Source organism: Capra hircus, chromosome 7 (genome assembly GCF_001704415.2).
Source record: "Capra hircus breed San Clemente chromosome 7, ASM170441v1, whole genome shotgun sequence".
Taxonomy (NCBI): domain Eukaryota; kingdom Metazoa; phylum Chordata; class Mammalia; order Artiodactyla; family Bovidae; genus Capra; species Capra hircus.
Window position 1 is genome coordinate 39,004,521 of NC_030814.1, and position 26,635 is coordinate 39,031,155.

General features: G+C 45.1%; 1 protein-coding gene across 1 annotated transcript in view; it reads right to left on the reverse strand.

Moving 5' to 3' along the window:
* Window positions 3,163-26,635, reverse strand: part of ADRA1B (adrenoceptor alpha 1B) — a 61,488-nt gene continuing 38,015 nt past the window's right edge. The window contains exon 2 of the mRNA XM_013965499.2: window positions 3,163-4,273. Coding sequence (XP_013820953.2) covers window positions 3,675-4,273 — 599 coding nt within the window. The 3' untranslated portion in view covers window positions 3,163-3,674. The remainder of the gene's footprint in view (window positions 4,274-26,635) is intronic.

Below are 26,635 nucleotides of genomic sequence, written 5' to 3' on the forward strand. Positions count from 1 at the left end.
CGCAGGGCGTTCAATCTCAGGCCTGAGTAGCTGGTTCAGACAGTGGAGATGGGCCTTGAACCCAGGTACATGTTCAGAGCAGCCCAGTGTCCCCTCCGCCCACTCCTTTATCACGGGATGCACAATCTCTAAGACACCCAGGCTTCCCTCACACGCATATTCTGGCTTTGTCACTCTAGACTGTTCTATAACATTATTTTTTTTTTAATTAAATTTCACTTTTCCTTTTAGTTTGGGCTGATCACTGCTTTGAGTAATATGTTTCTTCATGCTATAAGACACAAAATTCTTTTACTCTGTTATAAACTTGTGTCTTTTTTCCTCAAGTTGGACCTGAGTCCTAAAACCCTGACGTCCGCACTGAATTTTTTTTCTTTGTCCTTTTACTCAGATTCTCTAAACTTCATATATCAAAGTAATGAATTGAATAACTAATACTCTGCGAATAGCTACCCTATACTGGATGTTTTCCAGGTGACTGGCACGGTGTTGTTTTACCCTCATAATCTCATTAGATCTTTCTAATATCCCTATGAAGTAAGTATTATTATTATTACTATTTTATAGTTAAGGAAACTGAGGTTGTGGCAGGAGTGGGATTTGAGCCCAGAACTGCAGGATTAACTCCTGCCCTTGCCAAGCCACTGCCCTCTTTACTTTAGTTGCTGTAAAAATGTATCCCCGTGCATGCCTCAGGGGTGACAAATGACCCAGCAGCGGTTGGGTGGCTGGAGATGATAAAGTAGGGCTGCTTTACGGCCAGTTGTGAGGTCAGAGCAGAGAGGACCCGCTCTCCCCAAGGGCTCTTGATGAACTCGTGGCTTTGGCTGGGGTACACCGCAGTGAGGCTTCCTGGAGAGGTCAGCGTAATGCAGGCCCTGGCTGGGGGTAGATCCGGAACCTAGCATTCTCTGGGGATGTGAGCCATGGCTTGGTCAATTTTCCTTCTGGAAAGAGGTATGAGGCTGTCACTGCTATTTTGTGCTCCCTGGGTGGCCTCCAAACACCAATCATGTCTGAGGTCATTGGAACTGAGCAACTCAAGGAATACCTTTGGTGACTGTGGCTTCAGATACCCGAGGTCCAAATTATAACTTGCGTCTGCCCAGTGATTCACAGTTCAGTGTTTACACCACAGTGAGCTCATTGAATTCTTTGTGCTTCCTGCTGGGCTCTGATGATCGTGTCCATTTGATAGATGCAGAAACAGATGAGAAGAGGCAAGGTAAATTGCCCAAGATCTTGAACCCAGGTCCTGTTGACTCCAAGTGCCGTTCACTGGTGATCTTCAGACTTCATGCTGTGGAGCCCTTGAGTGTTTGGGGCAGGCCAGGGAAAGGGCTGAGGAGGTGGAGGAGGAGGCCAAGGGGCTGAGGCTCTGTCTTCCTTTTCCTACTTCACGCCAGGCCACACTTGCATCAGGATTCTGTGACAGACTTGTTTGAAATTTTTGTGTTGCTAAGAAAATATTTCCAGAGGACTCTCTCAAATGGTACTTTCTTCTCTGGGAATTGGGTGCAGGCTCTTCCTTCCCTAGGACTCCCTTTTTTCTATAGTGGCAGGGAGATACCTGCTCTTTGTTGGAGAATATACTCAATCCCAAGGTGGCAGCACAAGGGAAGGGAAACGTACTGGACAGGGTTGCAGCAGGTCTTAGCCCTAGGTTAGTGTGACTTGGCAAGTTATTTACCTCACCCTCTGTATCTGTTAAGACGAGGGCATTGGCCTACATAATTCTGAATATCCAGTTTCATTCAAGTCACCAGTGAATCTGGGATATCATGCTTAGTTCATAGGATCTTAAACAGAGCTGAGTCACTTGAAATTTGATGAACATGCAGTAATTTTTTTTTTGGTATGCATTTTTTTTTTCCCTGGAAGGTATACCTATAGCTTTCATCGGAGTCTCAAAGGGGTCCGTGATACAGAACATCTAGCGTCTAAGGATTTTTTTCTTTTTCTCTTTTTGGCAGATATGCTGGGGAATCATATTTCTTCTTAGGGAGGGGGCTAAAGTTATAAGAATGGTGTGAGAAAGCTATTTGGAGAAAGGAAACAAGGGAAACTTATGAAGACAAGCAGAGCTAAAAGATGGAAGCTATATCAATGAGTAAGAGCCTGTGAGCAAGTGGGCAGTACTATTTAAGCTCCTGGATCCAGCCATGCCTGATACCCCAACACTTTTCAGCTAAATAAATGACTGCTCCTCCCTTCTTAAGGCATTTTCTATTTCAATCATCTATAGGATAAATAACTGATGTGCTAATATTATTGGAAGAAGCTACTGCCATTTAAAAAATTAATGAATCACAACATAGAAAAAGCAAAATAGGAAGAGAAAGGGATTGAGGGGGTTTCCTCTTAGGTTTTTTGTTTTCAATTTCAGGGAAGAAGAATGCTCCTTATTTTGTTCCCCATCCTTTATTCTTTTAGCAAACCAGTGCCTTTTAGAGGCAGAAAAGACCTTAGAATCAATCTTGACATTACACAGATGGGAAACCAAGATCCAGAGGAGATATGACTTTCTCAAGGTCATATACTAAATTGGAAGCAGCACTGAGAGTCGAACAGAAGTTACCTTCTGCAAGGTATGCTCCTCCTCTCCGCAAATCTTTCCTCAGTGATTCTTTTCCAGGCAGGCTCTTCAGCTAGCAGAGCTTAGGAAAGTTCTTACACCCACATGTGTTGTATCCACACATGGATCCTTATCTTGTCCAAAAATTTCTGCAGTCTGGCTTTCTTTTTCCAGTTCCATGGGCACAGGCGAACAATGCAGTGTTTTGTCCAAAGATGTTGGAGGAAGTAAGGGACCCAAGCCCTCACAGGTGACAGGCCCACCTAGGTAGCCCCAGCTAGGATTGGGGTCCTGGGGATCTGGACCAGGGCAGGCATTGCCCACGGCAGGAGGATTTACAACTGCTAAGGGTCAAAAGGAGACAAGCGGGATTTATGGGACAAGTCCAGGGGTCACTTTCAGCCGCAGGGTTAGATTAGTGCAGCCCTTAAAGGCAGGAATAGCAAAGGCACAAACCCGGGCCAAGCCAGGGCCAGTACAGCCATTACCCATAGGGTCGGCAGGAGAGAGCGGCATACCTGAACGCGAAGGTAAACGAAAGTCAAGAGCCTACCCGTCACTGCATTCACAAACCACTCAAAGCTGCACAGGAGAAATGACCTTTAATGTCCAACTTTTGTTTCCAACCCCGCCAAAGTGACACCCTTCAGGGAAGTACAGGAGGGGCTTGAGAGGTAAGAAATCAGGAGACAGACAGCGCCCCAGCGCCTCCTGGGCGCACGCACACTCGCTCTGCGCCCCTCGCGGGCGGCCCCACACACGCACACACGCAATACACGCACATCGTACAGACACACGCACGTGACCCCACAGTTAAATACATGTACAGAGGGACTCGTTTAGATATATACAGAGAGAGACGGAAATCCCGGCCGGCGTCGGGTCCCCCAGGCTCTCAGCATGCTCGGCCCAGCTCTCCGCGCTGTACCTGGCACCCATGCCCCTGCCAGAAAAGCAGCTGCCCCTCTTCCCGCCCCCCTCCCCCCGTTTCCCGGTGGGGCCCCGAGTCTACCGGGCGCCGACACTCCCCTTCCCCTGCCGCCCGCCCTCCCCCCACGATGATGGGCTCCCCAGGGAAAGGAAGCGGTGCGCGGGGACCCTAAAACTGCCCGGGCGCCAGGGGCATGTTGCTTTTGAAGCCGGGCTGCCCGTTGGCCACGTCGGCTGCGGCCTCGTGGCCGGCGTCCCCGTCAGTCCCGGGGCTCTCGGGCTCGGCAAGGAGCTTGAAGGTGAAGAGCGGACCCGAGTCGCGGCGGCCGCGGCGGCCCGGGGGCTCGGGCGCGGGCAGGCTCAGGAGGGCGCCGGGCGCCTTCCACTCCGGGAAGGCGCACAGCTCGACGGGCGGCGGCGCGCCGCGGCCCAGGTAGCCGGGGCTCGGCGAGGCCGAGGGCAGGGTCCGCTGGCTGCCGCTCAGGCAGCTGCCGCTGTCGTCCAGCGAGTCCTTGCGCGACTGCGAGCGCTCCAGCGAGCCGCCGCGCGTCCACGGCCGGTAGGTGTAGCCGCAGCCGCCCAGGCGCCGCCGACGGCGGCGGCGGCGGCGGCCGCGGCACTGGCACCCGAGGATGCGCACGAAGGCGCGCTTGAACTCCTTGCTGGAGCACGGGTAGATGATGGGGTTGAGGCAGCTGTTGAAGTAGCCCAGCCAGAAGACCACCTTGAACACGGCGTCAGGGGCCTTCAGGGTGGAGAACAGGGAGCCTGCAGGGGGAAGGGGAGGGGTGGGGGCACGGGCAGAAAGACAAACAATCGGTGAGCAATCAGACCCTCTCTTCAGCGTGATTTGCCCACAACTGTCAACCGGTGGTATTCCTGTCTCCTGCCTCCTTTACCCAGGCCAGTTCCTCTGCCCGGAATACTGCCTTTCCATCTCAAAACACATGACTCCTACATGCTTTTTTAAAGTCCAACCTCCATCTCTTCACCTTCGCCCATAAAATCTTTCCTGATTTAGCTAAACAGGATTCAAACAACTGCATTTATAACGTTCTTAGGACAGCGCTTACCACTTTCTTCGTGAATGATAATAATAACCACACACAGCTCTTGTACAGCTGTTGGAACGGCACTGTGTTGGTTCTTCACCTATTTTATCCTTCACAGAATGCTATGAAATATGAGATGTGTTAAAGACCTAAAGGTGAAACCTTTATAAGGTAAAAGAAGACAAGGTAAACGACAGTCTTCGATGGAGAGGTGAAGAAAAACGACTTAACATTTCAAAAAGATAAACTATGGGGCAAGAGTCGGAGAAGATATTTACAATGTCTTAAGACTAAGGTCCATCTAGTCAAGGCTATGGTTTTTCCAGTAGTCATGTGTGGATGTGAGAGTTGGACTGTGAAGAAAGCTGAGCGCTGAAGAATTGATGCTTTTGAACTGTGGTGTTGGAGAAGACTCTTGAGAGTCCCTTGGACTGCAAGGAGATCCAACCAGTCCATTCTGAAGGCGATCAGCCCTGGGATTTCTTTGGAAGGAATGATGCTAAAGCTGAAACTCCCGTACTTTGGCCACCTCATGCGAAGAGTTGACTCATTGGAAAAGACTGTGATGCTGGGAGGGATTGGGGGCAGGAGGAGAAGGGGACGACCGAGGATGAGATGGCTGGATGGCATCACGGAGTCGATGGATGTGAATCTGAGTGCACTCCGGGAGTTGGTGATGGACAGGGAGGCCTGGCGTGCTGCAATTCATGGGGTCGCAAAGAGTCGGACACGACTGAGTGACTGAACTGAACTGAAGACTGTCAAGAGATTGGTATTTAGAGTATATTAGGACTCCTGAAAGTCAACAAGAAAAAGCATTCCTAGTAGAAACGTGGGCAAAGAAAAGGAACAGGCAATTTACAAAATAGAAAACTTGAGGGCTAATGAGCATATGCCAAGGTGCTCAAAATATTAGGCAGTCAAATACAGTGAGAGCCACAAAGTGAGAGAACATATTTGTTACACTGGCAAAAATTAGAAAGCTTGATAGTGCCAAGTGCAGACAGGGGTGTGGAAACATGGGGAGTCTGCTGGTGGCGGATACAGGCTGTGAAGACCTGATCCCATTAAGTATACAGATACCTCCTGACCCAGCAATTTTGCTCCAGGGCAGGGATCTGAAAGAATTTTCACACAGGTCATCAGGGGCCATGTGTGACTATGCTCAGGGTGATGATGTTTATGGTGTTTATGGTGACAGAGTTGGAAAACACTTGGGTGCCCCTCACTGGGAATTATGGAAAAGTAGAGTTTGGACATGCATAGCAGAGCAATTACGCAGTACCTAAAAGTCCAAATAGCAATATGGAAAGATCTCAAATACCTTGTTCTTTGTAACAACAACAACACAAAGTAGGAAACAGAATGAGCTTTATAACATAACATCTTTTAAGTAACACACCAAACAACCAAACTCATTTGCAAAAACACTTTCAAGTTAAAAAATACATATCAAATGCAAAATGGGTGTCTGTGGGTGAGGCAGAGGGAAAGGGGAATAGGGGATAGGAAAAAAAGGAAATGAATCAATAAAATAAGAGAGACGCCAGACTTAGACCTATGATGATGGGGTGCTGATAACTGAGAAACATGACTAACTCACGCGTCTGAATCGAGGTCCAAAAACATTTAATGCAAAATTAAGTTCAAAACTATTTCCATTTAAAATACAAGACAACTGAGACTTGGAGAGGTTAAATAACTTGCCCCAGGCCACATAACATGTTTGTAATATAGCTGGGATTTAAACTCAATTCTGTTTGAATATGAAACATTTTTGTTTGTTTGTTTTGAATGCTCTTAATTTCCCTTTGTGGAAAAATGAGAAGCTATTAGAAAGCAAAAAGAAAAGAAGAAATATTTTAAAAGCACAAATAAACCAACAATGTAGAGATACCACATTTTGGTATATAAACTTCCAGATTTTTTTCCTGTTGTATATACTATACACGTAAATACATACGTAAATGTTTGCATATGTACATGTAAATGTTGTAGATACATATACATATGTAAATGAATATATTTGTTGTATATACATATGTAAATGTTTTAAAAATGCAGTTATACTTCACAGAACATTCTGTAACTTCAAACCATGTCCCTAAACCAGCCACTCCACCTGTAGCACAGTGACTTCCGTATTCCTGTCTAACCTCCCCTGTTACCCTGTGAGCTTCCTAAGAGCCTGGTCTTTGGGATCACCTTTTCATCCATTTGAAAGAAGAGCGTATGAGTGGGAGAAATCTTAGCAAATCTCGGAATCCAACTTCCTCACTTGATCCATGGAGACACTGAGACCCAGAAAGTGGCTGAAGATCCCACAGTTGTTGCATAGATGCCATAAGAATCCCAACTTTGGATTGCACTTGAGTTTCCCCCCTGCAGTACTTGACCTTCTTGATTATTGAGCTCTGGCTTGTTGTTACAGGGAGCCTCCTGATTCTCTGCTTGGCGATAGGGGGATGGTGGCTGGCCAGGGTTCCTGCTGCAGGGTTAAGTCAGAGAGGGATTAAACTTGGAAAGGTTATCCATACTTGTTGCATGCGCGCCAAGCTGCTTCAGTCGTGGCTGACTCTCTGTGAGCCTATGGACTTGTAGCTCACCAGGCTCCTCTGTCCATACGATTCTCCAGGCAAGAACACTAGGGTGGGTTGCCATGCCATCCTCCAGGGGATCTTCCCCGACCCAGGGATCAAGCCCGAGTCGGCTAAGTCTCCTACATTGGCAGGCGGGTTCTTTACCACTAGTGCCATCTAGTGTTAACTATAAGTATGCTGACTTCTCAACTCTGGGTTAGGGCTAGGTGAGGCCAATGAGGGCGCCACCTCGTGGTCTGATTCGTGAAAAGGTCTGCACCGTTGGGTTTTTGTCCCAGTGTTGGCATCACCGACTCGATGGATGTGAGATTGAGCAAGCTCTGAGAGTTGGTGATGATAGGGAAGCCTGGGATGCTGCAGTCCATGGGATCGCAAAGAGTTGAACACGACTGAGCGACTGAACTGACTGTCCAGGATTATCCTTTGGATAGAAGGCTCCAGTGGAAATGCAAATATGACGTGTGGACCTCAGATATGCAGATAACACCGCCCTTATGGCAGAAAGTGAAGAGAAACTAAAAAGCCTCTTGATGAAAGCGAAAGAGGAGAGCGAAAAAGTTGGCTTAAAGCTCAACGTTCAGAAAACGAAGATCATGGCATCTGGTCCCATCACTTCATGGAAGATAGATGGGGAAACAGTGGAAACAGTGTCAGACTTTATTTTTTTGGCCTCCAAAATCACTGTAGATGGTGATTACAGCCATGAAATTAAAAGATGCTTACTCCTTGGAAGGAAAGTTATGACCAACCTAGATAGCATATTCAAAAGCAGAGACATTACTTTGCCAACAAAGGTCCATCTAGTCAAGGCTATGGTTTTTCCAGTAGTCATGTATGGATGTGAGAGTTGGACTGTGAAGAAAGCTGAGCGCTGAAGAATTGATGCTTTTGAACTATGGTGTTGGAGAAGACTCTTGAGAGTCCCTTGGACTGCAAGGAGATCCAACCAGTCCATTCTAAAGGAGATCAGTCCTAGGTGTTCTTTGGAAGGACTGATGCTAAAGCTGAAACTCCAGTACTTTGGCCACCTCATGCGAAGAGTTGACTCATTGGAAAAGACTGTGATGCTGGGAGGGATTGGGGGCAGGAGGAGAAGGGGACGACAGAGGATGAGATGGCTGGATGGCATCACCAACTCGATGGACATGAGTTTGAGTGAACTCTGGGATTTGGTGATGGACAGGGAGGCCTGGTGGGCTGCGATTCATGGGGTCGCAAACAGTCGGACACAACTGAGCGACTGAACTGAACTGAACTGGACACCTAGTATCCATGATGGGGCGAGTTCTTTCTGCCCATGCAGATGGTCTTGTCTCTGTCACAGAGTCTAAAGGAAATAGTTAAAATGGTCTTGACAAAAATGGGAAACTGGAGAATAAATCTGGGAAGTGGAGAGAGGGAGCTAACAGTTGGAAACCTTGCGCTTTATTCTGGAGGGTAAATGTTGGTGAGCATGTGCACACGTAGGCACATCATCCATGAGGACATGTTAAGGCCTGGGACTGAGCTAGGGGGAGGGCACAGACAACTGTGGCAAAGGCGGGGAGGGTCCAGAGCAGGAGAGCATCCTTGCTGAAAACAGACTTGTAACTCTGCTTGCCAACCCTGTTGAAGATGGTAGTAAAATGGCCTAAAGGGGGTGTATCCTGAAAGACCAGCTTTTAAAGGATACACGAATTACAATAATACTAATAGCTAATATTCATCAGAACCATCAGTCACATTGTGTGTGCTTTAGGCACATCCTGCACTAACCCTTTACCCCATTCACCTGTTTAATGATCACAACAGTCTCTAGATGAAGGGACTATGGTTGGTCCCATATTATGGATCAGGACACCAGCATATGAGTGGTAGCTTTTTACATATTTATACATTCATTCTTTCATTTGTTCATTCATTCATTCCACAAATATGGAGCTCTGCTAAGTGTCAGGCATGAGGCCAACCTGTGGGGATACAATTAGGGGTGTTTCTGTCCTGTGGCAGTCCACAGGCTTCTGAGGAGGCAGTTCATTGCACCGGAACACACACAGCATTATGATAGGGGCATAGATGCCATTCTCTCCTTCTGTGCCATACGGCATTTCTCCCTAGGTTCTTCTTCACCTGCATCACACTGAAAGCACCTTGTTAGGGATAAAGATGGGCTGGAAGTTTGTCTTTATTTTTCACAAAGCACTCTCCAAGGACCAGTGGGCTGAGATGTGCTCAGCCAAAGGGAAGGGGGATGATGTTGACTTTCTCATGGCGTTCACTTACAGCCACAGTTTGAGCTTGGGCTCCCTGAGATGCCTGTTCCTCTGAGAAGAAGGTCATTCTTTGCCTTTAGCCAATTTAGGCAATGTGGCCTGGTGAATTGAGCTCAGAGTTTGGGATCACAGAGGCCTGGTTTTGCATCCCTTTTTTTGGAGTATTGGCTGTTTGACTTTTGAAAAGTTAATTGGCTCTCTCAGGCTAAATTTTCTTATCCATAAATTGGGGATAACATCTGCTTCATAGGATTATTCTGAATACATGAAAATATCCATGTGAAAATACTTGATATGGGGTCTGGCACCTTGAAAATTGATAAATGGTGGCCATTTTCCAAATATACATTATATCCCTGCCCATTCATTGCCATCCTCCAGGAACTCTGCTGATTAACCCTGCCCGACTCAGAGTGACTCCTTTATTCTGTACCCCTCAGAACATATACAATCAGATCTTATTCTGTTATTTTATTGTTTGTCTGTTAATGTTGCTGAGCCATCCCAGGGCTGACTAAGTCCTTGTTTACCACCCAGACTGTAAACTCCTTCTGGGCAGAAATCATATCTTTATCTCTTTTCCATTGCAGGAAAAGAATATTTTTATTACATTTTATTAATATTTTATATTTTTATTATAAAAGTGACACAATGGAGAATGAATAGGGGGAGCACAGAGAATTTTTAGGGCAGTGAAATTTTTGGTATGATACTATATTGGTTGATATATGTCATTATACATTTGTCCAAACCCATAAACTGTACAACACTAAGATTGATCCCTAATGTAAACTGTGGACTTCGGGTGATTATGTGTCAATATAGGTTCACCACAGTACCTTCCTGTCAATTTGGACGTGAACCTAGAACTGCTCTAAAAAATTAAGACTATTAAAAAAACCTCACATCCTTAAAAAGAGGGTTTCCCCGGTGGCTCAGATGGTAAAGAATCTGCCTGCAATGCAGGAGACCCAGGTTTGATTCTGGGGTCAGGAAGATCCTCTGGAGAAGGGAATGGTAATCCACTCCAGTATTCTTGCTTGGGAAATCCCATGGACAGAGGAGATTGGTGGGCTATAGTCCAGAGGCCCCAAAGAGTTGGACGCGACTGAGCGACTCACACACAATACACATATCTTCACAAAGCTAAAAATAGAGTTTCCATATGATTCAGCAATCCTATTTCTAGGCACATATCTGGAAAAGATGAAAACTCTAATTCAAAAAGATACCTGCACTCCAATGTTCACAGCAGCACTGTTTACATTAGTCAAGACATGGAAGCAACTCAAGTGTCCATCGCCAGATGAACGGATGAAGAAAATGTGGCGGGCACACATGCACTTGCACACACACACACACACACACACACACACACAGAGGAATATTGCTCAGTCACTAAAAAAATGAAATGATGCCATTTGCAGCAACATGAATGGACCTAGAGACGGTCATATTAAGTGAAATAAGTCAAAATGAGAAAGACAAACACCAGATGGTGTCACTTACATGTGGAATCTAAAATATGACACAAATGGGACTTTGTTGGTGATACGGTGGTTAAGACTCTGCACTGTGAATGCAGCGGGCCCGGGTCTGACCACAGGTCAGGGAGTTGGATCCCACATGCTGCAACTAAAGCGCCTGCATGCCACAACTAAGACCCAGAGCAGCCAAATAAAGTGATAACACAAATGAGCTTATTTACGAAACAGACTCATAGACACAGAAAACAAACTTACGGTTACTAAATGGGAAGCAGGGCAGGGATGCTTTGTGCGTAGGGGACTTACAGATCCACACTACCATATATAAAATAAATAAACAACAAGGATTTACTGTATAGCACAGGAAACTATCTTCAATAGATTGTAATAAACTATATGTAACAGAATTGAGAAAGAATATATCCCTATATATATATAGATATAAACAAATCACCTTGTTATATACCTGAAAGTAACAAATATTATAAATTACTTAAACTTCTACTTAAAAAACCTGTCATATTTAAAAAGTGACACCTGCTAAATTACACACTCCAAAAAAATCTATGGCGGAGCCTGGTGGGCTCTTGTCTATGGGGTCGCACAGAGTCGGACACAACTGAAGTGACTTAGCAGCAGCAGCAGCGGTAGCATAGAGTGAAAATTTCTTCTCAAGTAGATGGGACCAGAGTTAACAGTTCTGTTTTTATCCTTTCAGATGGATTTTTAAAATGGGGTCATACATATACCTTTCCCCAAATTTATTTCTTCACTTAGAATATATAAAAGACATTTCCTCATGTCATAACATTACATCCTGCTATCTGGATATATAGTAGTTCACTTAACTCTTTCCTGATAGTAGTCAAATAGGTAATTTTCAATTTCGGGCTATTACAAACTGCAGTAATGAAAAGCCTTGTGCATCTTGTGTTTTTGCACACTTGAGGGTTTCTGCAGGATAACATTCTTCATGAGGAATCACTGGGTAGGTTCCCCATTTAACTCCTGACAGCTAGCCAAACCGCCTTCTGACTGGCTGTATCAATTTACTATCCCATTGACTGTGTAATGAGTGTGATGTTTTCCCCACATCTCCACAACTTTGTGGTGTGGTCAGTTTTGAATCCTCGTGTATCTGGGAGCTGAATAATGACCTTGCCCACCCTCTTGTTCCATTTGCATTTTCCTTTATTTTGTCCTCCAGCAGACCAGAATGGCTCTCTCACCTTGAGCAAGCCCTCAGTGATTTCTGGCCCTTTTCTCATTAGATTCTGACTCTTGGGATGGAATCCTGGTTCTCTCACCAGACCCATGACCTTGGGCAAGCTTCATACTATCCCTAAGCTTCTTCAGTTTCCTCATCAGTAAAATGGGTCTAATAAGAGTATCACCTTCCCTGGGTTGTTTTGAGGATTAAACAAGATAAAACATGTAAAGCTCTTATTAGCATGCTGGGTGCCAGGTTCCTGCCACCTAAATCAACTCTGCATTAATGCTAATTAACCAAATGGTAATTATTCCTATAAACCACTCATTGGGCTAGAAATCTAATTACAGGAAATCGATGTTTGTTAACTTGATGTATCATTTTGGGTCAGTTGCTTTCCCTTTCTGGGCCTCAGTTTCCCTCCTTGAAAAATGTATTTATTTATTTTACTGAAATAGAGTTGATGGACAATATTATGTTCGTTTCAGGTTCAGTACCTAACCACTTGACGTAGTTTCCCTCCTTTAGTTGAGTGGTTTGATCCAAGTCCTGTCCAGCCGTATCATTCACAGTCTCTATGAGGCCAGCGCTAGAAGCCCTGCCCATCCCTGCTTCTCCAGACCCACCACAGAGGGGCAGTGCGGGTCAGGGACTGGACTGCCACGCGCCTTGGATTCCACACATATTTCGGCCCCTTCCTTCCTCTGTCTCCTGCCAGCAGCACAGTAGCCATCGGGATTAGGGGCTCTGTGTGCAACACCAGCATGCCCTGGTGGGAGCCAAGAGCCCTCATTAATTAGCGAAGGTGCCAAGCCTCCTTGGGCATGAAAGCATGTTGGTGACAGGAATCCTTTTTTCTCTGGGCACAAAAACAGACCTTTGGGCGCCAGTGAAGATGCCAAGGGGCTTCCCTGATGGCTCAGTGGATAAAGAATCTGCCTGCAATGCGGGAGACACAGGAGACGTAGGTTCCAGCCCTGGGTCATTTGGAAAATCCCCTGGAGAAGCAAAGGGCAACCCACTCCAGTATTCTTTCTTGGAAAAGCCCTTGGGCAGAGGAACTGGTAGGCTATAGTCCATGGGGTTGCAAAGAGTCAGCCACAACTGAGCAACGAGCATGAAGATGCTAAAAGAGGGGGCAATTATCAATGGGAAACGTAGGTTCCTGGAAGCTTGCTCTGTCTGCTGGAAGTAAGGCTGGTGTCTGCTCTTTGCCAGGGTTACCAGCTCTCAGTGCATGTCCTTGAGCCAGGCTCCACATCTCCTGCCCATGAAATGTTCCCATGTGCCTTAGCCTTGAGTCTTAGCATCATGGCTTGGCAGAACCGAGAAACCTTCTTCCTTAAGGGAAGGTCAGTTAGGGTGAGTGACTTTTACAAGGTCACTTGGCTGGTGAATGGCAGTACGAGAGCCAGAACCTGTTCAAGTGTCCTTCACTTGATCCAAAACAACATTTATCGAGACAGTGGAGCTCAGTGATTAAGGACCTGTTCAGCTAACACAGGCAGGTACACCTGGGTTCAAGACCCTGACTTCTTAGCTGAGTGAACTTGGAGAAGCTGCTTGAGTTCTGTTTCTTGGGAAACAGGAATGGTGATAATTCTTTTCTGAATGGAGGAGTTGAGCTTAGGCTTGGTAAATGCTTGGCATGTTAAAAGTACTCAATAAGTACAGCTATTTGACTGCGGCAAGCACAATTGCTATTACTATTGCCAATGCTGCTGTTGCTGCCAGGACTCCTGCTATCAAGATGAAGGGAATGGAGAAGACGACGAGATCTCCTGTGTAGAGCAGGTGTCAGGACTCTCACCCTGCTGCTCTTCCCAGCACAGGCCCAGGGATAGGGCTCCAGGTGGTTCTGGAACTTGATGAAACTGTGTGTGATATTCATGCAATTTTCTGGGGGAGAATCCATAGCTATCATGGGCTTGATGTGGTCAGCAGCCCTCAAAGGTTTAAGCCTCACCGATCTCAAGTCTAGAGCTTCCTAAGCATCAGTCACTCTACTCCTTGGACCACCCATTACTTAATGTTTTTCTCTAAATCAACTCACTTTTGGTATCTAAAATTTTTTTTTTAAAGAAAGCTTTTTATTACTGTTTAAAAACCTGCATTATTTGCTATAAGCAATGCAATGGCAGAGAAAAAGAAGATGAAGACAAAACGTTATTAGTAGCTCTGGATGGCTCCATAGTGTAGTGTGTCTGAGCCTCCTCTCTCTTTTTCAAAGAAGGACATTAGCTCGGGTGTTGAAGACTTGCTGGCCTTAAACTGAGGGGCATTCATTCCTCTTTGAGGACCTGAAGGATGGAAAGAGAAGTGAACAGGGAATATTTCCTCACTAGAGAACCCAGCCGCTGGCACATAATAGTGCTAAATAAGTATTTGTTTACTGATTGACTGACTGAATATGTGAGTCAGTTTTTTGGTGCCATCTCTGGCTCGCATCTCAAGCCATCTTGCACATCACTCAGATCTGTAGTCATTTTGAGCAGTGTGAGCACAGCTCTGGGAAACCACTTGCAGGAGGCCTCATGGCTCCATTAGGGTGCCTCTTGCTAGTCTCTTACTGAGGTTTTTTAAAGAGATCAAATGAGACAGCACTTCTGAAAGGGCTGGGAGGGGTTGAAAGCTTCACATCTGGGTGGGGCAAGTAAGAGGTAGAACTTGAGAGGAAAGGGATAAAGCAGCAAACAGATGGTGCAGTGAGCCCACTCATATCACATGGGCTTTGCCTGCTGAAGGGTGACTTAGAGGGATGAAGTACAAGGTTCCAAAAGCTAAAGTGAAGCAGGATCAGCACAAGGAGAAGTTCTTCTTGGCTGGACCATGGTCCGGGTGGGTCATCCTTAAAGTGCTATTCAATGAATCTGAACAGTGAATCCCCACTCTTCAAAACCACAAGGTTTGTTTCTGGAATACTAGCTCCTATGAAGATCCCCTGGGGAAGGAAATGGCAACCCACTCTAGCATTCTGCCTGGGAAATCCCAGGGACAGAGGAGCCTGACGGGCTACAGGCCATGGGGTCACAAAGGAGTTGGACGTGACAGAGGGACTAAACAACAACAACAACAAATTCTGTGTCAGTCACTGGCCACACGCCTAACCATCTTTACACCCTTTTTAACTTCGTCACCCAGCTCTGTTGCTAGGACAGCTCAGCGTGACTGCACCCTGTCTGGCTCTAGGGGGCGCCATTCTGCCCACTTGGACTCCTTGGTGTCTGAGGGTCCAACCTAAGGGCACTCACTGGAGGCCATGACTATTACACTTGAGGGGACGGAACTAGCTCCAAGTCACAGAGCTAATGGGGGCAGAGTTTGAGTATGAGTCCAGGAAGCCCTTACAGAGGCTGTTAATCACTTTCAATACAATTCATGGGGAAACAAAATACACATGCTGATGTGTAAAAAGGCCTGGAAAAATAGACATGAAAGGAGACATCAACTGTGTTTATCCTTTGGTGTTGAAATTATGGGTGAATTTTTATTTTCTGGGCATTTTGGTGTTTTCTAACATTTTCTCCATAAACATGAATTACTTTTGTAATTGGGAAAAATCCAATGAATATTACTTAAAAGACGAAAAAATGAACCAAAAGACACTTTTTAAATGTTCCATTTAAATATAATCCACATGACAGTTCTTTGAGCAAAGTGGGATTATCCATACTTTCCAGATGAAGAAATAGAGCTGTAACTAGAAGGCAGCGCTTGTTCAAGGCTCTCTACAGGTAAGGTGGGGAGGGGGGTTGAAATGAGACCTTTTGTTGTTAAACCCAGCAGCCTCCTTTGTTAGTTCCTGATGTGTCTGTGGTCCCCTGATGTACCTTATTCTTTTACTATGAACCCTGTAATATTCCTTCATTAAATACTGGTTGAGGGAATGACCAGCGGGTGGGGATTGCACCAAGGCATAGACAGATGCAGAGCATCATTTGTCTGGTCCCCCCAGGGCTAGGTGGTTTGTAACATCCTTCTGAGTTCTGACAATCTGGGTCTCTAGGATTATAAATTTGATTTGACTTATTTCACAGTCAGCATCACACAAGCAGATGACCTCAAGGGAGCCAGTGGGTGGTAAAACCATTTTGATCAGCTTGTAAATAGAGTGGAACTCCCTTTCAATGGGGCTGTTATTAGGAGCATTTGGCTACACCTTCAGCCAAGCCAAGTCTTCCCAGTGCAAACAGTTTGCCCAATAAAAACAAAACAAAACAAAAAATGTCAAATACTAGTTACTAATTCTTTCAGCATTGAGAAGGAGGTTTCCTTGGATTTGGAAATTCCCTTTGAGGTTTTTCCATTTTCATTTGCCACTTAACCCTGGAAAGAGATCACAAAATTGTCCAACAAATACAATATCCTCAGGGCCAAACAGACCCATGTTAAGTTTTAAAGCAAATGCTGAAAACAATAATAATCACCAGAGCCACCATTTATAATGAACTAAGAAGAACCAGTTATTAGGTACTATGCTTACAAACATTCTTTCATCCAATCCTTCCAGAAGCATTGCTATTATTATATTTCATTCTATGGATGAGGAAACTGAGGTTTAAGAGATCAATGAAGTCACATGTCTAGTAAGAGGTAGAGTTAAGATTAAAATCTAACTCTAAAGTCTGGGTTCTTACTCATTGCTTAATAATAAGAAAAAGAAGCTTCTATTCATTTCTTTAAGCACTAGGCATTTCCCCCTCAACTGGAACAATCTTTCTCTTCACTAAACTGTCACAGTATTTTATCTGAAGCTAAAATATGGCATTTATTACTCTCTATCTTGAATTACAGTTGCTTAGGGCTATGCCTCATCTAAGATTAGACTGTGAGCTTCTAGAAAAGAGAGTTCATGTCTGATTCTTCTCTTTCTACTCAGGGCATCGCACAGTGCCTGACACAGAATAGTCACTCAGTCAGCATGTGTTGCAAGAATAATACTTAGTAATAAAGACAGCAAGCCAAAATACGTTAGCCCTTGGCTACTCAAGGTGAGGTTCATGGATAAACAACATCAACATCACCTGAGTGCTTGCTAGAAATGCAGAATCTCAATGATCCAGTGAATCAGAATCTGCTATTTAACAAGATCCTGAGGTGAGAAGCATTGCCTTAGTCCACACTACAATTTTATTTTAAAACTTGTTTTCCTGGGTATCTTGGAATTCACGGATGAGCAAAGGCTGGGCCGAAAGCCACCTCAACATGGGACTGACTTCCTTGTCCCAAACCCTCCAGTGGCTCCTGTAGTTTATAGGAGAAATCTCAAACTGTTTAGGTTGGAATTTAAGACCTGTTCAACCCGGCTGCAATGGACTGATTCTTCGCAACATAAGAGTTGACTTTTCTTGCTCTTTTCCTTTCATCTACTCTGTCCACTGATCTGAAATGTGGGTTCCTTTCCCCTCCTCCTCTCCATCCCTTCTAGGCCTGGCTCAAATTCCTCCTTCTCATAACCTCAGCCCACAATGCCCAGCTTCCTCTGAAGTGTGACAATAGAAGGAAGGGGCAGGCTGTGAAGACCTGCTCAGATCCAGGTAACTGACACAGCTTAGCTAACCTCACTCTCACAGTGAGGCAGGAGGGAGAAGTGGATTCTGTAATTAACTTATTTTAGAGATGAGGAAATCAAGTCTTCATGTGTATGGAACTCACTCAATGTTATACAGCTATTAAACTGTAGAGCTGGGATTCAAACCCAGCCCTGCATGAGCTTCCCTGGTGGTTCAGACAGTAAAGAATCTGCCTGCAATGCAGGAGTCTCAGGTGTGATCCCTGGGCTGGGAAGATCCCCTGGAGAAGGTAATGGCAACCCACTCCAGTATTTTTGCCTGGAGAATCCCATGGACAGAGGAGCCTGGAGGGCTACAGTCCCTGGGGGTCACAAAGAGTCAGACACGACTGAATGACTAACACTTCACTTCATTGCCTGTCCCAAAGCTGGGCATTTTTCATAACAGACAATACAGCCTCTGAACTCTTAAAACACTTCTAAGTTGGGGGAAGACCAGAATTATTTACTTTCTATTTGTAATGGTGTCTTTATCTGGCCATTAAAACACAGAAACCAAGAATTTTGTGGCACTGTACCTCAGTGGTTCTTAACCTGAGTATTCTGGTTATGCAAGTAATTTAGCATTGCATAATTTCAGGAGTTCACAGACTCACTGAATCCCATCCATGGGTGCCCAGGAGATGCAGTCACCAGATTAAGAGTCTCTGCTATTCTCTCCACAGAATTCTATCACAACAGCTGCTGAATTACTTATCTAAGAGTCTGTCTCCCTTGTTCACAAGCTCCTCAAGGCCAGGGTCAGTCTTACTCGTCTTGTTTTTCTAGCACCAAACACAGAGCTTGGGTTATAGTGAATGCATACAACAATTTGTTGAGCACATAACCTCTTCACGTGCCTAACCCAGTATCTGTGTGATTCATGGTTGGTGTGGGGTGATTTTCTTGCTTATAATGTGCTTCCTTCCTCTTCTTTATTTGTTTAAATGGTAACCTCAGGGACTTCGCTGGTGGTCCAGCGGTTAAGAATTCACCTTCCAATGCTGAGGACATGGGTTTGATCCCTGGTCAGGGAACTAAGAGCCAACACGTCACTAGGCAACTGAGCCCATGCACTGTGGGGTCTGTGCACCATGCCTATTGAGCCTGCACACTCTGGAGAGAAGCCAGTGTGCTGCAACCAAGACCTGCCGCCCCTAAACAGAGAACTATTTTTCAAAAGGTGACCACAGGCCAAGGCCCAGTTCAGTTTTTGTCCTCTTCCTGAAATCTTTCCTGACTGCTCCAGGCCTCTTCTCCTGTATTTTCCATCAAAACACAGGCCATGTCACATAGATCAATACGGAATGTCATTCTTAAGTGCCATTTGTCTCTTTAGACAGCATCAAAGCTGTTTGAAGATGGAGTCTGTCCTGTATTTCTAGCACAGGACTGGGGATCAGGTCAGGGACATCAATTGCCACTGGTTAATTGATGGACCCATTCCCACTTCAAAGAGGGAAGCTATCTCTTGGCTTAGGCCAGAGTTGGGAGCAGATGGGATGGAGTGGTTTCTGTAGCACTTAAGGGTCTATCTTTGATGCCAAACTGAGTGTGTTCCACACTTTGACCTTAATGGCAATTTCCCAATAGAACCCTTTTAAAACTGAGCATTGATGGGATCTATGTGAAAGAAGCCATACGACTTCATGAATGGACATCAAAGGAAGACGTGTGAAGGGAGAGACGTAGCTTGCTTCAGTATGTTGCTGTTGTTCTGTTGTTAAGTCATGCCCAACTGAGACCCCATGGACTGCAACACGCCAGGCTTCCCTATCCTTCACTATCTCCTGGAGTTTGCTCAGACCTGTGTCCTCTGAACTGATGATGCCACCCAACCATCTTGTCTTCTGTTGCACCTTCTCCTCCTGCCCTCAATCTTTCCCGGCATCATGGTCTTTTCTAATGAGTATAGAAAGTCTCTATCCAAGACAACTTCATTTCTCCTTGAATTCATCCGTAAATTCAAGACAATCTCATTAAAATACCATCAGGGTATTTTTTAGGGACTGGGGTGGGTAGAGAGAAAACCTAAATGATCCCAAACTAAATATATGGAAGAATATAGATGATAAAAGAATAACCATGAAAAAAATATCCAGGTTAATTAAAACAAGTAAAGAGGGATGACAGGTATGGTGTGTGGAAGCTTATGTGTATAGATAGTAAAACGTACCAAAAAGTCATCTCCCATTATAAAAGTATTTAAAAAACTCTAGGGCAGGAAGTGCAAGAAAAGGCAGATAGATCAATGCAATTATATAGTTTATAAAGAGAACCAAATATCCACGAGAATTTGATATGTCATTTCAATGCTTGTGGGAAAAAAGATTATTCTGTAAGTGGTGTTGGGACAACAGTCTAGCTATTTAGAAACAAATAAAGCTGGATCCTTACTTTATTTCTTACATTAAAATAAACCCAGATGGATCTAATATATTAAATATTAAACATTATTAAAAATATCATAAGATATAGTAAACATTTTTATATGATTTTGAAATAGGAAAGACCTTTTTAAGCATGACAGGTGAATTCATGAAAACACCATAAAATTCCTTTACCAAGCAAATAATGCAAATTAGGAAGCTGCAAAATATTTCAGGTCTATTAGTTTGGCAAATATATGGAAGATTTTCATACATTCTATGTGGGAGTGCAAATTTTGGGTAAAAAAACTGGAGTTATCTAATACAATTAAAATGATCTTAGCTTTTGCTTTTGATGTAAATACTCCACATCTAGGAATATATCCTACAGAAGTACTCATAAACACAACAAAGGTTAAAGTACAGAGGACTCCCCTGGTGTTCCAAAGACTAAGACTCTGCACTCCCAATGTAGGGAGCCCAGGTTTGATCCCTGGTCAGGGAACTGGATCCACCTGGCATGACTAAGAGTTAGCATGCTGCAGTGAAGATCAAAGATTCTGTGTGTTGCAACTAAAATCCAACACAGCCAAATAAATAAACAAATAATTTTAAAAAGTACAGGATACTCCAGTAATGTCCCCCCTAGATGGGAAATTACCTACATTCCAGCAATAGGGGATTGTGAAATAAACCATGAAGCATTCATGCATTGAAAGACCATACATCTATTAAAATGGTAAGCTAGGTCTACCTGGAATGAGGCTCATGACCCAGTTAAGTAGAAAAAAGCAAGTTTCAGGAAAGAAAGTCTAGTATGATCTGATTCTTGTAAAAAAACATGTGTGTGTGCACACATGTGTGCATGTGTCTGTGTGTATGTTCATAGGGCTTCCCAGGTGGCTCAGTGGTAAAGAACCCACCTGCTAATGTAGGAGGCACAGGTTTGATTCCTGGGTCGGGAACATCCCCTGGAGGGGGGCATGGCAATCCACTCCGGGATTCTTGCCTGGAGAACTCCATGGACAGAGGAGCCTGGCAGGCTACAGTCCAATACGGTTGTGGAGTTGGACGGACACGAGCACATATACATGCATGTTCACAGAAAATATCTGGGTGGAAAAAGCTTCGTAACAGTTATCTTTGGAGGAAGGCTTTAGGGGAAGATTTTCACTTTTTATTTAAAATTATTTTTGCAATGAATAATCATTACTTTTGTAATCAGAAATAGGGAGAGAGGGGAGATGGGAAAAGGAGAGAGAGAAAGAGAAGTTGAAAATATTAGCAAAAAGAGCCAGCCTAGGGCTAAATAGCTGACTGACATTTATGCACGGTCATCACATTTCTGGGCCCCACTTCCTCATGTGTGAAACAAAGGGGCTGCATTAGCACTCGTGCTCCCTGCTTCTTGGATTCTCAGCTGTGTTCACCCCACTGTCGAGGTGAAAGGGAGACTAAAGGAGAAGGCAGGAATATACCTGTGGCCAGAGTGCCTTCGAGCCTATAACAAACAGGCAGTGAAGTACTAGAGCCTACCCTCTGAGGAGCAGATAGCTTGCTGCCTGGCTGAGATGCTCAGAGCAGTGGGATGAAAGGCTCCAGAGAGAACAGGGACCATTACTGGCCTTGGGGAATCAGGTGGTAAAACGCTGAGATGGGACCACTTAGGCCATTAGGCACTGTGAGATGCCTTTCATCCCTTCTCTGAGCAGCTGTCTGCTGACCCCCACTGCCTTCCTCCTTCTGACTCATCCCTCTGTTCTGTCCTTTGGCTGGTGGGAGTCCAATCTTATCTGCTGGCTTGCCGGGTCCAGGCTGGGACCCCTGGACAGCTCTGCATCTCCTCCCCACTGGTCTGGCCTGGTTTAGGACACACTCCTCCAGAGGGGACCAGACCCGGGCGTCATGCCTCCCTTGTCACCTGCAGCCCTCAGGGTGCATGGTGCCAGCCCGCTCTATCTAGGACGTCTTGCCTTCTCACCAGAGCCCTCGCCTGTCTTTCTGTATCCCGAGGGCCAGGGACATTGCTGGTGTCATGAATATTGTATGATGAAATGATTAGTCTTTGCTGCTTAATACGTGCTGCTGTCCAGATTTCAGCAAATCCTCGTCCTGCTCCTCAGTCCAGGTTCACAGACCTGCCATAAAAGGACCCCCAAACTGCTGCCCTTTCCTCACAGTGCAAAGGCTTCTCGCTGCTAGGAAACTTTGCGGATGCAAGTGCCTAGGAGACCGTTCAGAGCTCAACTCGGAGATGGCCTGTAGGCCAGAGAGCTGGCTGGGCTTGCTGAGACCCTGGAAGAATGTTTTCTGAGAATTTCCGTGAAGGGACAGGATGTAGTTGTTCGGTACTTACTGCCTATACTGTTTATATACATATGTAGGCCTGACATAAATTGGAGCCTTTCCTCCCCTTGAAAGCTAGGCAAGGTGATCTTGAATGTCCCTTTTCCATAACCCCGGGATGTCTGAAACTCTCCCTGTGTTCCTGGCTCCTGGGTGGGGCAGGGGGATATCTTCATCCCTCTCTCCCCCGTTTCTTGGCTCTATTTCCCTAGATGCCTGCTGTGCTTATAGCACCCTGGAGCAGTGAAGAGGAAAGTCGCCTGCACCAAGTATTTAAAGCAGTGCTCAGGGCTGGGCTCCCTGCCCCTCTCCTTGCCCTCTCTCACCTCAACTCCTTTCCTCCCACATTGCTTCAGGGGTTCCAAATTCTTATTGTTTTTAGGGCAATAATTTCTGTGCTCTCTTCTGGTAGCTTTGGCATCAGCATTATTGAGGGCAATGAGGAAGACAGGATGTGGGTAGTGATGTGAGGAGATGGATTTCACTTTCCACCTTCAGCTCTAATTAAGATATTTTCTTAAAGACAGTTCCTTTCCTCAAAGAACCATATTTTCAGAAAATACAATTTCTTCACCTCTTTCATGTAAACAAATGCTTCTTTCTCAGTTTGATGTAGGTTTTTAGGTTACTGCTTACAGTGGGAGGGCCCCAAACTTTGATCCATTTCACAGAGTCTTTATTGAACAACATCTCCTAGGTGTCTGGAACTGGTTGAGAATTTAATCCAGGAGATTAACACTGACTGGGAAAGCAAGGAGATTTAAGCCACTGAGTTTAAAACAACCATCATGCCCATTTTATGGATGAAGAAAACTATGGTTTAGAGCAATTAAAGATTACATAGTGGTGGAGCTAGGATTCAATCCCAGGCATAATCCCAGAGCATCTGATCTTTCTGCATCTCAGTGCTGATTCCCACAGACCAGAGACTTGCTATTTCCCTGGAACATTCTTTGTGAAGGGGCCTAGAAGAAAACCAAGAGATGCTGGTTACTTGCCAAAATGGAGAGGTGTTTGTGGGTGAAAGTTTGGGAAAGGGTCATTAGATTTTATGCTTCCCTGATGGCTCAGCTGGTAAAGAATCTGTCTGCAATGCGGGAGACCTGGGTTCAATCCCTGGGTTGGGAAGATCCCTTGGAGAAGGGAATGGCTACCCACTCCAGTATTCACACTGTAGAATTCCATGGACTGTATAGTCCATGGGGTCGTAAAGAGTTGGACATGACTGAACGACTTTCACTTCACTTCATTAGATTTTGCTACTTTCAGAGAAATTTCCTGCAAAACCAATTCCATCTTTGCACATTTTGAGGAGACAGGAGCTGGAAAGACAGGGAATTGCTTCCCCTTTGTGAGTGAGGGTGTAACAGCAGTGGGGCAGGTGTGTTTCTGGGGGCAGGTGTGTTTCAGAGAGCTGGTGACCTTAGACTATTTAGTGCTTGAGTAGGGAGGTCTGATGTCCTATGCAGTGTCCTGATCACAAGGAAGGTGGAGAAGTTGGGGTGACTCTCATGATAGCTAGAAATGGACTCAATCCTTATGATGTTGCCCAAGAAGATACAGAAGATGGTGGTGATCTGAATTTAACAATAACAACAATAATAATAGCCGTTACCATCTACCAGGAGCATATAAGAGACAAGGGCTGTACTGAACCCCTAACACGCATTATCTCAGTACCCAAAACAACTCAGTGTGGGAGGTACAATTACTGTCCCCATTTTACAAATACTGAAATTGAGGCTTAGAAGAGAAGTCACTTCTTCAGAATCACAGAGATATTAAGTAGTAGTCTCTGCTCTCCTATCTTTTGCCATTTGGACCTGGTGAGAAAGGCCACCAAAACAACAAGGACAAAAAGGACATTTTAAAAAGTGGAGCAAGAGGATACAACAGGGTGCAGGGGAAACAGAAGAGCTATGTTGGGGTGTGAATATATTAGTTTTCAGATGACTCATATTCCCAGCCAAATCCAGGAGGAACTGTAATTATTTAGAATTGAAAAGTCATTGTCTGTCAGCTCCTGGCCTTGTGAAAGTAAGCTCCAGGGGCCCAAAAAGGTGGGGGGTAAAGGGACATGTAACCCACAAACCCTTCCATCGCCTGCAATGCTGAGAACAAACGTGAGAGGATAGGGCCTAGGATGAACAAAAAGTAATAAACAGAGATAAAAATAAAGAGCTAAGCCAGACATTCAAAGGACAGAGCAACTCCCTTTTCATTACCACTCCTCCTCATGTTTCTGACAAGAATATGGTTGTCCTGTGCAGAATAAGACCTCCAAGGTGGCACGGACAGGCAGCAAGGACAGGGAGCCCAGGGTTCAGCCTGAGGAGCTGCCTGCAGCCTTCATGTGTGCCTCCTGGTGGTCTGGTGGCCCCAGCCTGTCTATCCAGATGGAGCTAAACCTTCCACTGGGTCACCCCAAAAGGCAGTGCACTCAAGAGTGCTGATTCCTCTGTCCCCCTCCTTCCTTGAAGGCTTGGACCAGATGTTCCACCCCTAATTCTGAAAATGCCACTGAGCCTCAACAGATCATTATTAAAAACGGCCCCCAAAGCATGTGCTCTGGCCAAAGGAAGTTCCCAGAAAAAACCTTCCTGGCAGAGCGGCATCACAGCAGATGGATGGGCGAGATCCCGGCCCTCATGCTCCCCTCCCCTCTTGTCTTCCTCCACTGCTGGTGATAGGAGAGGCTTGATGGATCTGGGATGAGGTTTTCCAAACCATAAAGGAGCAGGATGCGAGGGGAGATCGTGAAAGACACTGGTGTGTGAAAAAGTACATTTGGCAGAAGGAGCCCAGCCTTGTTCTTCGGAGGTTGCTGAAGCGCAGGAATGGGGGCAGGCCAGGGCTGGCCTGTCCATCTGCTCTGAGGTCTTGCTGGTTTGGTGGAGGACAGCACGACCTCAGAAGAGAGTTTTGACCTGGGTACCACCCCTCCACAGGGCAAATGGACTATTACTGTGCCTGGGCATTTTATTCCAGCTTTTTCTGATCTGGTTCCTTATACTGCAGGACTGTTAAAAAGAATCATCTGGTCAAACCAGCATTTGACGAGGTTCATTAGCCCTGTTTTGAGTTTTAGTTTCACTGAGAGCGTAGGAGTCCTTAATGGTGTCTGGGAATTCCCAAAAAACACAAGGTCATCTGACTTGCATGTGTGCGTTTTCTGTGTAGCTGCTTTAGAGCTTCCATTAGATTCTCAAAGGGGCCCACGTACCAAAAAAAGGATAAGAACAATTGGTTTAAAGAAAATCAATGTTTTGATTGGGAACCAGCTTGCACGCATGCTCTAAAAAGCGTGAATAAGCTATCAGAAGTCTGGACTTTATTTCTCTAAGGACAACACAGATTAATCATGCTCAGTGTTGGTGATGATGCAAGTGAGCGGGCATTCATATCCTGATGGTGGAAATATGAATTGGAACATGCTTTCTAGAGGGCAATTGGGCGATATGACTCAGAGATCTTATAATCTGATGTATTTAGTTATCCTGAAATTACAATCCTAAGAATTTATGTTAGTGATTAAGGGCGCTGCCTCTGGAGTCATTATCTATGTCATTGCTGGCAAATTACTCAATCTCTCTAGGCCTCAGTTTCCTCACCTATGAAATGAAGGTAATATTATTTATTTATAGGACTCTTGGGAGGGTTAAATTTGATAATACAAATGAGGTACCACCTCATACTGGTCAGAATGGCAATCATTAAAAAGTCTACAAGTAACAAACGCTGGAGAGAGCATGGAGAAAAGGGAAGCCTCCAACGCTGTTGGTGGGCATGTAAGTTGGTGAAACCACTATGGAAAACAGTATGGAGGCTACTCAGCAAACCAAAAATAGAATTACCACGGACATATACCCAGACAAAACTACAATGTAATTCAAAAAGATACACACACCCCCACGTTCACAGCTGCACTATTGACAATAGCCAGAACATGGAAACAACCTAATTGTCCATTGACAGATCAACGGATAAAGAAAATGTGGTACTATACAATGGAATATACTTCCCTGGTGGCTCAGATGGTAAAGCGTCTGCCTATAATGCGGGAGACCTGTGTTCAACTCCTGGGTTGGGAAGATCTGGAGAAGGAAATGGCAACCCACTCCAGTATTCTTGCCTGGAAAATCCCATGGACGGAGGAGCCTGTAGGCTACAGTCCACGGGGTCTCAAAGAGTCGGACACAACTGAGTGACTTCACTTTCACTTTCATACAGTGGAATACTACTCAGAGGTTTGACAGAAAACAA